Genomic DNA, 14,292 nt, shown 5'->3' with positions numbered 1-14,292 from the left:
GAACCAGATAGGTTGTTGCAACAATCGATAATTTCCTGGCCATCATCCGAATCTTAGTTCCAGACTTTAAAATAAAACCCTGCTATGCAGGATTTGAGCTCACATTTCCAGACCAGTACCTGGACCTATGGATGAATAATGTCACTAAGCCATTTCCTGGTAATGACGAGATAATAAAATGTGAGGCTGGATGAACACAGCAGGCCAAGCAGCATCTCAGGAGCACAAAAGCTGACGTTTCAGGCCTAGCCCCTTCATCAGAGAGAATTTTGGACAAAGTAATGTCACTTGGGCAAATGTAGATTAATTAAGGAAAACCAGAATTTGATTTGTTAAGGGCAAATCATGTTTAACTGATGTAACTGCCTGAGTACATGGTGGAGGTTGGGTCACTCAAAGCTTTCAAATACACTGCATCTTTGTCTGAAGGAAGAAAATAAAAGGACAATGGACAGAAAAAAAAAACGGAACCACTCCTGGTAATGACGACTAGGAAACTATCAGATTTCTGTAAAAACCCAACTGGTTCACTGGTGTCTTTTAGGGAAGGAAGATTATTTCCCTTAGCTGGTCTAGCCTACATGTGACTCTAGACTCTTAAATGTCCCCTGAAATAGCAAACCATTTAGTACACATTCAAGAACGTGGCTCACATACCAATCACCTTCTCAAGGGCAATTACAGATGGACAATAAATGCTAACAATGTCCACAATAATTAGAGAAAAAAATACCCTGTTAAGAAGTGGGCTACCACTGCTTTCTGGTGTTTGCCAAGGACGCTGAAGATCAATCAGGAGCAGGATATGCAGCAGGGCTGGAGAATGTGGTCAATTTCATCCATTACATCCTTCCAAATTTCTATCCATAGGAATTCCATGGTGACAAGTTGGTCCACTTGACCTCTGTTATGTGATCAATTATGATATGATAGAAAGGAATCAAGCAGTCTTGCAGATAGTATGCCTTTCTTTCAGCCACAGGAGTGTTATAGACACAGAGGAACAGGAGAAGGCCATTCAGCCCTTCAAATGCATTTGTGGCTGATCTGTAGCCATCATGACTAACAAAAACCTATTCCTTTCAGCTTTAAAATTATCAGCTTTCCAGCATTGATTCTGTTTTATGGAAGAATGTTCCAAACTTCCACCATCTTTCTCTCCTTCATGGTTTGTTCTGGTTTAGTTTTGAGGTTATGTTCTTTTGGAGTAACCTCCCGCACCAGTGTGTCTATCTACTCAATTGAATCCTTAAAAAAATCCCCAAGGCCTCAATTAAATGATTTCTTTTTCCTGCAGCCTCTCCATGTCCCTTGGAGAACATTCAATGAAGTTTGATCACCTTCTTCATCTCCTCCTGTCAATCTTTTCCAATTCGGTTTTAAGTCTCTCGCCATCACATTTTTCCACTTGGTCAGCCTTCTTTAGCCTGACAGTACCATCTCCATCACTTACTTCACCACATTCTCTCTCTCCATAACAGATGACCAGACCATTTCAATCCCTTCTCAGCTCCTGTCTTTGATGCTCCCTCTATCTGCACTGAACCCCTGATATGCTGCCTCTTTCTTTGTCCCTTATTGCTAACGCCATAAATGCATTTCGGTGACTGAATCTCATTTCTATTGTAAATGATTTTTCCTCTCTCCTTGAGGTTGTCCATGTTCCCACATGATATAACAGCTGTCTCGCAGATTATTCTCTTCAGTTTCAGTAAGACTTTCCTATCATGTGATCTACCACTGCACATCTTTCAATTACTGTGTGCAGACCTAATCCATTTTTTAAAATTCCAATCCCATACTTTCATGGTCTGCCATCACCAATTCCACCTGCATGGATTCACTTTCTCCGAGTGTTCATTTGGAATTAAATCACCCTTTAGCTTCTAATACTAGTCCAGTTTTCTGAATTTCTCCTCATAACCTAACCCTTGGACCCTTTATAGCCTTCTGCTGCTGCCTTCCAACGCCAGGGTTCAATTCTATCCTCGGGTGTGGAGTTTGCATGTTCTCCCCATGTCTGTGTGGGCTTCCTCCGGGTGCTCCAGTTTCCTCCCACAGTCCAAAGACATGTGGGTTAGGAGCATTATCTTAGGAAGTGCAGGGATAAGGTAGGGGGTTGGGTCTGGATAGGATGCTGTTCAGAGAGCCTGTGTGGACCCGATGGGCTGAATGGCCTGCTTCCACACTGTAGGGATTCTATGGTTTTGTGATACACTTCCTATGCTGTGGTACACAGTTTCCCAGATGTGGTTTAACCAGGGCTTTGTATACAGCCTGCTTAATGTTTGTCAGGCTAAAAGACAGCAGACAAGATAAAACAACCTGCACACACAGCTCCCTACTCGAGCGAATCTAACCTCCCTTCATGAATATTTAATTCCCCGTGTAAAATTAACGGACGGTAGCTGCTGATTGGATTCTGGCGGTGACTCCCTCCCCTCGCTGCACCATCTGTTAGATTAAGGGCAGCAGAAGGAAGACCTTTTACACCTCAATTCTCGCCTCTCCCCAGCCTTCCCTCAGGACCCTCCCCGACTTTAAACAATAAGCAGCAAATCCAGCCCAGGGGATGTATCTGCAATTTTTTTTATGATTCTCCCATTCATGAGGCGGAGATGATGACAGAATGGTAATGTCGCTGAGCCAATAATTATGAGGACCACAGGTTCAAATCTCACCACGGCAGCTGGTGGAATTTAAATTCAATTAATAAACCTGGAATTATAGAAGCGGTTCGAGCGATGGTGACTGTAATAACTATCATCGATCATTGTTCAAAAAATACCCTCTGCTTCACTGCTGTCCTTACCCAGTCTGGCTTATAATATAACTACAGACCCATAGCAATGTCGTTGATTATTCACTGCCTTCTAAAAATGGTCTAACAAGCCATTCAGTTCAAAGGCAGCTAGGGATGGGTGATGTGATAAATGCTGGCAGTGATGCTCTCATCGCCATGACAGAGTAAAGTATGGGTCTGTGCTCAGTAAGACTGGGGATCCCAGGGAACTATCTGATGAGCCTGTTCCCTGAAGCAGATAGCTCGCTTATACTGGGTCTACAACACACAATGCAGGCCGTTCAGTCCAAACAGTTTGTGCTGGTGTTTATGCTTCATGCAAGCCTCGTCTCATCCTATTTCACTGTCTGCATATACTTCTTTCCTCTCTCACCTTTATCCGGCATCCCTTAACTGTACCGACCCTGTGGGTCATCAGCACCACATTCTCACCACTCTCTGGGTAAAGAGGGTGGATTTCTTGCCTTGGCTCCTAATTCTTATCCCCCCCTGCCTTATGAACAGAAGCACCTTCACTGCGTCCACACCATCTGTCTTTTCAAATAAGTTGATCCGGTCACTGCTCAGATTTTTCTCTCCTCGAAGTGCCCCAGCCCTTTCAACCTTATATAAGAACATGATGAATAAAACGTAGAGAACAGTTTGAGAAAGTTACAAAGTGCATGGAAATGATTTGACAAACAGGTCAACTTCAGTTAAATCAACCACATTGAGCCAAAATGTATTGGCTGATCACTGATTGAGTAAGTATGTTTGTACCCCAGCACCAGGCACTGTACTGTGTTGTGCAAAGGAGTGACATGATAGGTCTCCTGGCTCTTTCCAACTGAGCACTCACCTGAATTAGTGCAACTCAAACAACACCAAGAAGCTCAAGACAAAGCAGCCCACTTGATTGGCACCTTGTCAATCACCTTAAACATCCGCTCCCTCCTCCAGCACTGCAGCGCAGTAGCAATAGTAAGTACCATCTACAGACTGCACCAGGGCACCTTCCAAACACATGGCCTATTCCAACAAGAAGGACATGGGCAGCAGCTACATTGGAACAGCACCACCTGCAAGTTCCCCTCCAAGTGTCTCACCATGCTGACTTGGTAATATACTGCCCTTCCTTCAGCGTTGCTGAGTTAAAATCCTGGAAATTCCTTCCTAACAGTGTTGTGACTATATCTCCACCAAATGGAATGCATTGATTCAAGAAGGCAGCTCACCACCACCTTTTCAAGGGCGCCTAGGGATGGGCAGTAAACACAGGTCTAGCCAATGGTGGGCACATCTTGGAATCAGAGAACAAACGTATTTGAAAGAATCTATGTTCTAAGATCTTTCTCTTTTCTTTCAGAGATCTCAGCAACAACCAGATTGCTGAGATTGCACCTGATGCTTTCCAGGGACTGCGTTCACTTAATTCTCTGTGAGTATTAGACAGACGAGGGGAAAATAAAGAGGACATTTCATGTACCTCGACCTGCTGTTCACTGGGGAAGCTGGTAATCATAACACCAGACCTATTGGTAGTCAGCAGGACAACTTCCTATTGGCAGAGATCCTGTGACCCTCATGACACAGCCACAGAATGCCTAGGTCGCTAGTGAGCGTACCATTGCCTTTCACCTCTGTCCCCTCCAATTATCGTCTTCCGGTCTTGATCAATCCTTTACCTCTTCCACTTCCAGGGTCCTGTATGGAAACAAAATCAACGAGCTTCCAAAAGGAGTGTTTGATGGACTCTACGCTCTACAGCTCCTGTGAGTGTTTGACCTCCTCAAGACAAGTGTGACAAGGAGAGGCACGAATCTGGGAAGGCGGGCGAGTGAGAGAGAGGAAAACTCTTATGTTGAAGTCCTGACCCCTTCCACCTGGAGGTTATAGTGCCAGAGTGCTGCCCAGGCACCAGGGGGCAGTACCTTCATTGTGTAGCTTTGCCAATGCCACTCAGGTCCTCATTGTTGGTCAGTTTGGTTGGAACTCAACAGTCAATCAGATGTATGTTAGAGTTCCAACAAGATACATAAGTTCCAAATGTGGGAGGCCTTTTTTATTCAGTGTTGAGAGATGAACAATGACAGACTGTCTGCTACAAAGCCTGTCATTGGACAAACAGGTGATCAGGAATCTCAGAGCTCCTTGTTATTCCCACTGGAGGCTTGGAGGACCAACAGAAAACCTCCAGGCTTTGCAAACCCAACTTGGTCTTTAGCTCCTGTTGCGTTCACTCTGCCCATAGTTGTTGTGATTTGCCTTGTGCTGGCTTCAGGCTGGAGGGAGGTGGTACATATTTAAAGGGGGGGTACAAGGAGAGACAGACCTGGACTTACGTGTACATAAGACTTTTAAAGTTGACGGGGCTATTGAGAAGGACATTAGAAAGGCACATTGAATCCTTGCCTTTGTAAATAGAGGAATAGAGTACAAATATAAAAATGTTGTGCCTTTGTAAATTGCTGATCAGGCCCCACTTTAAGAAGGATGTCAAAACCTTAGAGATGGTTGGAAGAGATTTAATAGTGCGGGACAGGACAAAGGGACTCCAGTAACATATCTGGGATTCTTTCCTTAGAGGAGAGAAGGTTAGGAGGAGATTTAATCGAGATGTTCAAAATCATGAATGCTTTTGATTAATGTAAATAAAGAGAAACTGTTTCCAGTGGGAGAAGGTAGGAGCTGAAGGACTCAAATTTAACACATACAGCAGAAGAACTAAAGGTATTCAGCCTTTTTTTAGCCTGGCAAGTTGTGATCTGGGATGCATTGACTGGAAGGACAGTGGAAGCAGGCTCAATGTGGTTTTTTGATATAGAATTGGATAAATTCTTGGCAACACTGAGATTTAGAGGGCTATGGGGAACAATAAGAGAGAGTGGGACCTGATTGGATAGCTCTTTGAGAGAGCTGCCATGGGACACAATTGGCTACGTGGACTCTCAGAACTTTCTGTGGAGACAGGCAGACGTTCGGTCCTTGCAAGCCATTTCAGTAATGCTCCATCCCATTTCTCTTTAGACTCCTGAACGCTAATAAAATCAACTGCATTCGAGCTGATGCCTTTCAAGATCTCCAGAACCTCAGCCTCCTCTCTCTATATGACAACAAGATCCAGACACTGGCCAAAGGGACTTTCACCTCACTGCGGGCCATCCAGACTCTGTATGGATACTGTTACAGCTTTCTCCTTCATAGTTTGTGGGTTTTATCGATGTTTTTACCCAACTCATGGTGGGGATGGTGTTGGGGGCGGGGGGATCAGTAATCCAGATGCTTAGCGTGTAATGCAGAAGGATACTAATGTTGTGGGATCAATTCCATCACTGACTGTGTGGTAGTGGGCTACAGCCTCCCCTTACCCCAATGCTCGCCAAGTGCTGCCCCTCAAGCTGGATATCGCTAATTGTTTCTGTAATGGAGAGCGCATCTCTGTTCCTTCATGGATTACATTTGTGTACTTCACTTAGTTTTAATGAATGGAAATCTTCACCATTACAAAGGCAGGAGAAAATGGCTCACCGTTTGCAGTTCTTTGAAAAATTCCGGCCATCTGTACCTTTCAGGGTTTTCACCTCTCCCAGCTCAGAGGACCCCGAGCTGGGAGGAACCTGTGAGAGGCTATCCTTAACGAGGCTGTCAGCAGGTTCTTGTGGTGGAGGCCACTCCACTGGAGTCTAGAGGCTTCCCCTTTGGGACCAACGAGCACCACAGATGCCCAGATAGTTGCAGCAAGGATACAGCATCTTCGCTAGCAATGTCTGCAGACCCCTGAGAAAAGGGAATGACTGTAGCTGGCCAAGATATTCATCCTCACTATTATAGAGCTCCACAGCAGGCCTGCCAAATGAACAAGGCAGCAGTCTCCCGGTTTGCTGCTACTGAGCTCTTCCATCTTGTAACGGTTTGGCTAAATTAAATCTTCACACGACCAACACTAGCACCATGTCGTATCAGCAGCTGGGCTCTTGGTCGCCATGAGGTAGATGTGTTGTGACCATCCTCCCTTTAGATTGGAATCTAAAAACCACTGTGTCCAATGTAATAGAGGAGAATCATTAAGTATTATAACAGGAAGATGTTCTCGTCTCAAACAAGATGCAGTTTGAGGTGGTAGGCTTGCTCGCTGAGCCAGTGTGTTTGATTGTATCTGAGGCATTCACACAGGAAGTACAGTTGTTCACAGGTTGCGCTCAGACTGGTGGCTTATGTCTCCCATCTGTGGGCCAGCTTGAGGGTGTTGCATCCGAAGGTGTTTAAAGTTTTTTAGAAGATTTGTAGCTTGGGTTCCCGATGAGCTTGCAGGCTTGCTCATCGAGCTGGTGGGCTTGGTTGCTTTGCAATCAAGCAAGGCTACAACCTCTCACACAACCTGAGCTACAAATCTTCTCAAAAACTTTAAAGACATAGTTTATTCCACGATAGCAGTCAGGTACAGGTAACAGTGGTATGATAAGGACTCTTGTGTTGCAATGGCAATCTTCCTAACTCTGGGACAGGAGTAATGGGTTCAAGCCCCATCTGCTCCGGAGGTGTGCCTTAACATGACTGTGCAGGGCACTTGGTAATGATAGACATTGTTACACAGACTATAAGCAAATCCAGTCCTCCCTACCTCAAGATCCTGAGCTGTTTTGCTCTTCCCTCTCAAGCCCTTAGGGAATGGGAATATCACATGCCTGGAAATGAGATGGAAGCAGTTTCAAATGAGACATTCAAGAGGACAACTGGATAATTATTTGGATAGAAATGATCTTCCAGGGTATGGAGAAAATGCAGGAGATTGGAGCGAGGGTATTGCAGGCACGATGGTCTGAATAGCTTCCTGCTGCACTGGAAAAGTTCAATAATCCTGTGACATCATCAGATTGGTGGAGTAAAATGCAATCTTCAGCGTTAACCCTTTCAGAGTCATTACCTTGAAGAGCAATCAGCAGTCTGAATGTTAACAGTGCTGTGAGCTCTCACTGTACAACACTATTCGTGGTGTGTAGGAAGGGGAGCAGCTAGTACCACTTCTAACCTGGCTAAGGCGAACATAGAAAGAGCCAGTACAAAATGCACCTTTCCAAACTCCAGGTTCCCCTCAAATAAGAGCAAACTGGTGCAGAAGCTGGAAATCTGAAACAAACACAGAGCTGCGTTAGTCCAGAGTTGACTTTTCATGTCCGATGTGACTCTTCCTTAGACCTTGTGACCTCTTCATTTCAGACTCAAACGCTAACTCTGTTTCTCTCTCAACAGATGTCGGCGGGCCTGCTGAGTTTCTCCAGCATTCTCTGTGTTTGTTCTAGATTCAGGGATTGGTAAGATTCTGCTGGATGTTTCTTTGTTAGGGTCCCAGATCAAGATAAAACAGTCACTGATATATCTAACTGGGAGCTCGGGAGGAACACCTTCATGCAGAGAATGATGAAAATGTGGAACTGACTCCAGCAGTGAGAGGTGGAGAGGAGTAGATATATTTGGGAGAAGGCTTGCTCTGTACATGGGGGAGCAAGGGATAGGGGGATTTGCTGACATAGATAAAGTCGGGTGGCAAGATGCATTTTGAAGCATAAACACCAATGTAGACCAGGTGGGCCAAATGGCCTATTTCTGTGCTGTGGGTATTGTGTAATTTTGAATTTGTCTTGGTTCTCTAACCCTCACCCAAGGCACCTAGCCCAAAACCCCTTCATCTGCGACTGTCACCTCAAGTGGCTCGCTGACTACCTTCGCTCCAATCCGATCGAGACCAGCGGGGCTCGCTGTGCTAGTCCGCGGCGATTGGCAAACAAGAGGATCGGGCAGATCAAAAGCAAGAAGTTCCGTTGCTCAGGTACTGTACTGCATGCTGCTGTCTGAAGGTACAGCCCCATGGGACACAGCTGTGGCATGTAAGGACTCCCAGACCATGGGGACAGAGGTGTGGTCGTTATGTTATTGGGCGCACGATCCAGAAAATTAGGCAAACAACTTGGCAGGTTATGAGTTCAAATCCTAGCACAAGTTTAAAAGCATGAATTCAAAGATAATAAGAACTGCAGATGCTGGAGAATCCAAGATAACAAGGTGTGGAGCTGGATAAACACAGCGGCCCAAGCAGCATCTTAGGAGCACAAAAGCTGACGTTTCAGGCCTAGACCCTTCATCAGAAAATGCAGAAGTATTTGCTGGGGTTGCATAACGATGATCTTAAACAATCATTAGGTCTGCAACTAATTACTTTGCCTTGAGCCATCCCTGCCCACTGCCCTTTCTCCCTGTGCCACTTTCTCAGAGATAAACACTGATAAAACAGCAACTCCGAATGGTCTTATAAAACGGGGTTCACGGCTTCAGTTTGCAACTTTATCTGTGTACACTGGCAGCAATGAGAGGGCACATGTGCACATCGTCAATGCTTACCAATTTCTTCATCTTTCTCCCACACAGCAAAAGAACAGTATTTCATCCCAGGTAAGAGGCTCGGACTGATGCATTGATACCATGTATTGAGTTGATCTGCAGTGTAGAGATTATCTTTTTTAATCTTGTTTGAGTTGACGGTTAAAGCAGTGGCTGCAGGTGGCATTCTTCATAATTCCCCTCTCGTTGATAGGGATGGTGTGTGACCAGGTTGTTTCTTGTAACCGAAACAGGCTCCTTCTTCTTCACCTGCACTTGATACAATCATAAAGAAGGAAGAAAGGGTTTGCATTGATATAGTGCACCCTACAGTGTTTTACAACTGATGAAATTCTTCCAAAGTGTAGGCACTGGTGTGCTGTGATAAATGGGGCACACAGAGATACCACAAAAAACAAATTTTTTTATTGATGTTGGCTGCGGAACAATTTGGGAATCCCCCTACCATTCTTCAAATGCTGCTATGGGCTCTCTTATGTTCCCCTGCCATGGCTCAAGAGGTTTATCATCGCTTTCAAACCAGAGCATCTCTGGCAGTGCAACACCCTCTCAGTAAGAATACCAGCATTGATTTTGTACTCTGATCTCTGGACTGGGCCTTAAACCAAAGATAGTCAGAGACAAAAACACTGCAGATGCTGGAATCCAATGTAGACAAATAGGAGATTGGAAGAACACAGCAGGCCAGGCAACATCTGGAAGAAAAGAGCAGTCCATGTTTCGGGTGTTACCCTTCTTCAGAAATGGATGTGGAGATAGGGGGAGCTGCAGACAAAGACAGGGACAGGAGAGTAGCAGAATGGTGGCGATAGGTAGACACTGGTGGTAGGTACAACCTGGTTGGTCGATGGGAGGAACGAATCCAGTTGGTGGCTGGAAGGGAGGGTCAGTAGGTGGAATGGAAGGGAGGAGGTGGGGGCTGGAAGGAGAACCGGAGTTGGGTAGGAAGGTTATTTGAAATTAGGGAACACAATGTTGAGTCCTCTGGGCTGTGGGGTCCCCAGGCGGAAGATAAAGTGTTGTTCTTCAAATTTGCATTCTGATTCACTGCGACACTGGAGGATGCCAAAGGCGGCGATGTCAGAGGGGGAGTTTGGGTGGGGTATTTGAAATGGGTGGTGACTGGGAGGCTGGGCTGGATGATACGGGCCAGATGAAGGTGCTCAGTGAAATAGTCACCTAGTCTACGTTTGGTCTCACCGACATAGAGAGGACCACATTGGGAGCATTAGATTCAGTAGACAATGTTGGAGGAGATGTAGGTGAAGCTCTGTCTCACCTGGAAGGACTGTATTTGGCCCTGGACGGAGGTGAGGGAGATGGTGTGTGGGCAGGTGTTGCATCTTTTACAGTTATAGGGGAAGGTACTGGGGGGTGGGTTGGAGTGGTTGGTTGGGAGCTCACTGCGAACTAAGGAGTGGCGAAGGGAATGATCCTTGCGGAAGGCAGAGAGGGGTGAGAAGTGGAAGGTGTTCCGGGTGGTGGGGTCTAATTGGAGTTGGTGGAAGTGTTTGAGGGTGATACGTTGGTTGCGGAGGCTGGTGGGCTGGCAAGTGAGGACAAGGGGGACCCTTTCTTTATTATGTTTGGAGGGAGAATTAGAGCTGTGGAGCAGGGAATGGAGGAAGCACGGTGGAGGGTTGTCTGGATGACGGTGGTGGGGGGGGGGAGGGGGTGGTGGTGTTGGGGGGGCATTGGGAAGAACTTTGTTTGTAAAAGAAGGACATCCAGAATACTTGGGAGTGAAACGTCTCCTCGTCAGAGCTGATGAGGCATAATCAGAGGAATTGGGAAACTAGACTACACCTCATCTCACCCTGTATCCTGCAAAATCTCCTTAAACATCGTCCTCAAACACTTGTGCCAACTCCAATTACACCCCACTACCGGGAACACCTTCCGCTCCCCATCCCTCTCTGCCTTCTGCAAGGACCATTACCTTCGCCGCTCCTCAGCTCGCGCCACACTCCCCACCGACCACTCCAACCCTTAGCCCCCTAGCTGTAAAAGATGCAACACCAGCCCATGCACCACCTCCCTCACCTCCATCCAGGGCCCTAAACAGTCCTTCCAGGTGAGACAGAGCTTCATCTATATCTCCCCCAACCTAGTCTATTGAATCCGATGCTCCAGATGTGGTCCTCTCTAAGTCAGTGAGACCAAATGTAGACTAGGTGACCATTTCGCTGAGCATCTTCACCTGGTCCATAACATCCAGCCTAGCCTTCCTTTCACCGCCCATTTCAACTTCCACCCTCCAACATGTCCATCCTTAGCCTCCTCCAGTGTCGCAGTGAATCAGAATGCAAATTTGAAGAACCAGCCCAGAGGACTCAATGTTGAGGTCTCTAATTTCAAATAACTTTCCCACCCACTCCCCCAGCTCCCTTTTCAACCTTGCCTACTCCCTTCTATTCTACCTAATGAGCCTCCCTTCCAGCTCCCAACCAGATTCATCCCTCCCATTGGCTAGGCCGCACCTACTACCAGCGTCCCCTTCACACCACCATTCCGCTACCCTCCCCTACTTTATCACAGTTGCCCCTATGCCTGCTTCCAGCCCTGAAGAAGGGTAATACTCAAAACATTGACTTCTCCTTTCCTCTACCTGCTACCTGGTTTGCTGTGTTCTTACAGCCTCCTGTTTGTCTACCTCAAACCAATGATGGTTTGAATTAGGTGAAAATGCAACACACTGGGCCATAATGAATGCCTTAAACCAGGAGGTTTTCTATGTCCAGAGCTAAGTGCTGTTAGGAATAGGGTAGGTTATAGAATAAGTGAAGATGGAGGGTTATCACAAACCTCTGTAGTGTCTCTAACACAGACACTGCTCACTAAGGTTACTGACACCTGCTAAATAAAATATACAGTGGGGTTAAGAGAGTCTTCATCTCCATCTCCTGCCTTTGCCTGCGATTCAGTCATTCTCATTGTTTGTGGATAGTTGGAATATTGCTTCGGAGGGTGAGGTTCAGTCAAATCAACACAGCCAACACGCCAGAAACAGCAGACCCTACACGAATGTGCAGATTTAAAATGGTCACCCATCTGGTTCTTATCTGGATCACAATTCCCCGAGGTTAACTGTTAGGTGAAGAGTAAACCTCTCTCTGCACTGTCACTATCAGACACTCCCAGGACAGGTAGAGCAAGGGGTTAAATACAGAATAAAGAGCTCCCTAAACTGTTCCCATCAAACACTCCCAGGACAAGGACAGCATGGGGTTGGATACAGAGTAAAGCTGCCCTCTATACAGTCCCCTATCAAACAACCCCAGAAAAGGCAGACCACAGGGTTAGATGCAAACTAAAGCTCTCTCTACTCTTTTAAACTGAAAGAAAATCTTCCTCTGTTCTTTAAAACTGAAATTAAATCTCCCTCTACACTGTCCTTATCAAATACTTCCAGGATAGGTACAGCATGGGGTTAGATCCAGAGTAATGTTCCTCCATCTCAGTTACAAATTCTCAACTCCCTGATTAGATTAGATTAGTACATTTCTCTTTGCTATATCACTTTGCTAAACCCTACTGTGATTAAATTTTAGTAAGAAGGGCAGTATTGTGTTGCGGGTCCAGACTCAGTTCACCTCCTATTGTTACACTCAGCAGAGATACAGCTCCTCCTGCAATCTAGATTGTGCATTGACTCAGAGCTCCTTCAATGATCCTTAAATTAATTGTCTTGTCAGCAAACTGTGTGTACTCTGCTCTTTGACAGCATCACGGAGTATTTGGTGGATGACTGTGTAACAACTGACAGAATTCTCCATCAAGGTCAGCTTCACTGAATCATTTCTGGGGAATGAAGAATTCACTGCAGAGGTCAAGCTTTGTGTTGTGACGCTGACATTTATTGACAGTACTGTTCCTGACAATCAAGATGATTTCTTGACTTTGGATGATTTGAACCCACAGGCAATGGATCAGCCAGCTTTTCACCTGCCTGACCAAAGGCAACACTCTCAAAATTCTATCCACTTGAGATGCTAGACTTGGCATTTTCAGCAGCTCAGCTCTTAACCCTCTTCCCAATCAAATATTCACTGAGCTTTTTCTCACTTGTGCTGTCAAATATTTTTCTCTCATATATTTTCTCTCCATCTCCTCTTCATTATTATTTCCTTTCCTCATTTCTTCCATACTCAGCTCCTCCTTTTCCCCTTTTCTTTGCTTCCTTAGGCTTTCGTTTATCACCCCCTGCCTCTCCTGTTCTCCCCTTCTCTTTCTCCCATTCTCCCCTTCTCTTTTTCCTGTTTTCCCTTTCTCTTTCTCCCGTTCTCCCCTTCTCTTCTCCTGTTCTCCCCTTCTCTTTCTCCTGTTCTCCCATTCTCTTTCTCCTGTTTGCTCTCATCCACAGTTTCCTCTCCATCTCCTGCCCTTTACACTCCTGGCTTTTTCTCTCCATCCTTCTCCTCTCCACCCCCTCCTTCTCCTCTTCCGTCTCTTCTGCCCTCCCACCACTCTCTCCTCTTTGATCTCATCCACACTGTCCTCTCCATTCTCTTCCTCTGCCTACCCCTCCCCTATTTCTACTCTTCCCACTTACCCCTCCTCTTTTTGGAATGGGAAAACATGACTGAGGTCTAAGTAAGAAAAGCGGCCTGTTGTTATTTTCCATCTTCCTTGGCAGGTACTGAAGATCACCGTTTGGGGAGTGAATGCAATGGAGACACAGTCTGCCCACCGCAGTGCCGCTGTGAGTCCAATGTAGTGGACTGTTCAAACCAGAAACTGACCAAGGTCCCAGAGTTCATCCCTCAGTCGACCCTGGAACTGTAAGTAAACCTGGGTTAATCGCACTCATCCACAAGCTCATTGTACCTTCCATGATCACAGGACATTCCAAATCACCTTCATTGATGTCTGCTCGCTGATAAAATGCAGCCAGTAATGAGCACAGCAGATCGCACACAACAGCAATGTGGTAATGACTTGATCGACATAAAATAAAAACTGACATCAGTCGAAGAATAAGCATTGACCTCAGGAGAGCTCCTTCATTCTTTGAACTCCTTCACATTTGCCCAGGGCCTCAGTCTAGCATCACAGCTGAAGGACAGGATTGCTGATGGCCGAGTAGTATGTTCACTGGAGTGTTAATACAGAGA

The 14,292-nt window shown here is 45.9% G+C and overlaps 1 protein-coding gene across 1 annotated transcript in view; it reads left to right on the top strand.

The window, feature by feature from the left end:
* The window catches only part of slit1a (slit homolog 1a (Drosophila)), a 344,291-nt gene that overhangs the window by 248,677 nt on the left and 81,322 nt on the right, over positions 1-14,292 (top strand). Inside the window, exons 11-16 of the mRNA XM_059653007.1 lie at positions 4,149-4,220; positions 4,483-4,554; positions 5,810-5,953; positions 8,446-8,609; positions 9,206-9,229; positions 13,815-13,959. Coding sequence (XP_059508990.1) covers positions 4,149-4,220; positions 4,483-4,554; positions 5,810-5,953; positions 8,446-8,609; positions 9,206-9,229; positions 13,815-13,959 — 621 coding nt within the window. The remainder of the gene's footprint in view (positions 1-4,148; positions 4,221-4,482; positions 4,555-5,809; positions 5,954-8,445; positions 8,610-9,205; positions 9,230-13,814; positions 13,960-14,292) is intronic.

The sequence above is a fragment of the Stegostoma tigrinum genome, chromosome 20 (genome assembly GCF_030684315.1).
Source record: "Stegostoma tigrinum isolate sSteTig4 chromosome 20, sSteTig4.hap1, whole genome shotgun sequence".
NCBI classification, from domain to species: domain Eukaryota; kingdom Metazoa; phylum Chordata; class Chondrichthyes; order Orectolobiformes; family Stegostomatidae; genus Stegostoma; species Stegostoma tigrinum.
Note: the sequence above shows the minus strand (reverse complement) of the source record. Positions and strands in the feature narration are given on the sequence as shown.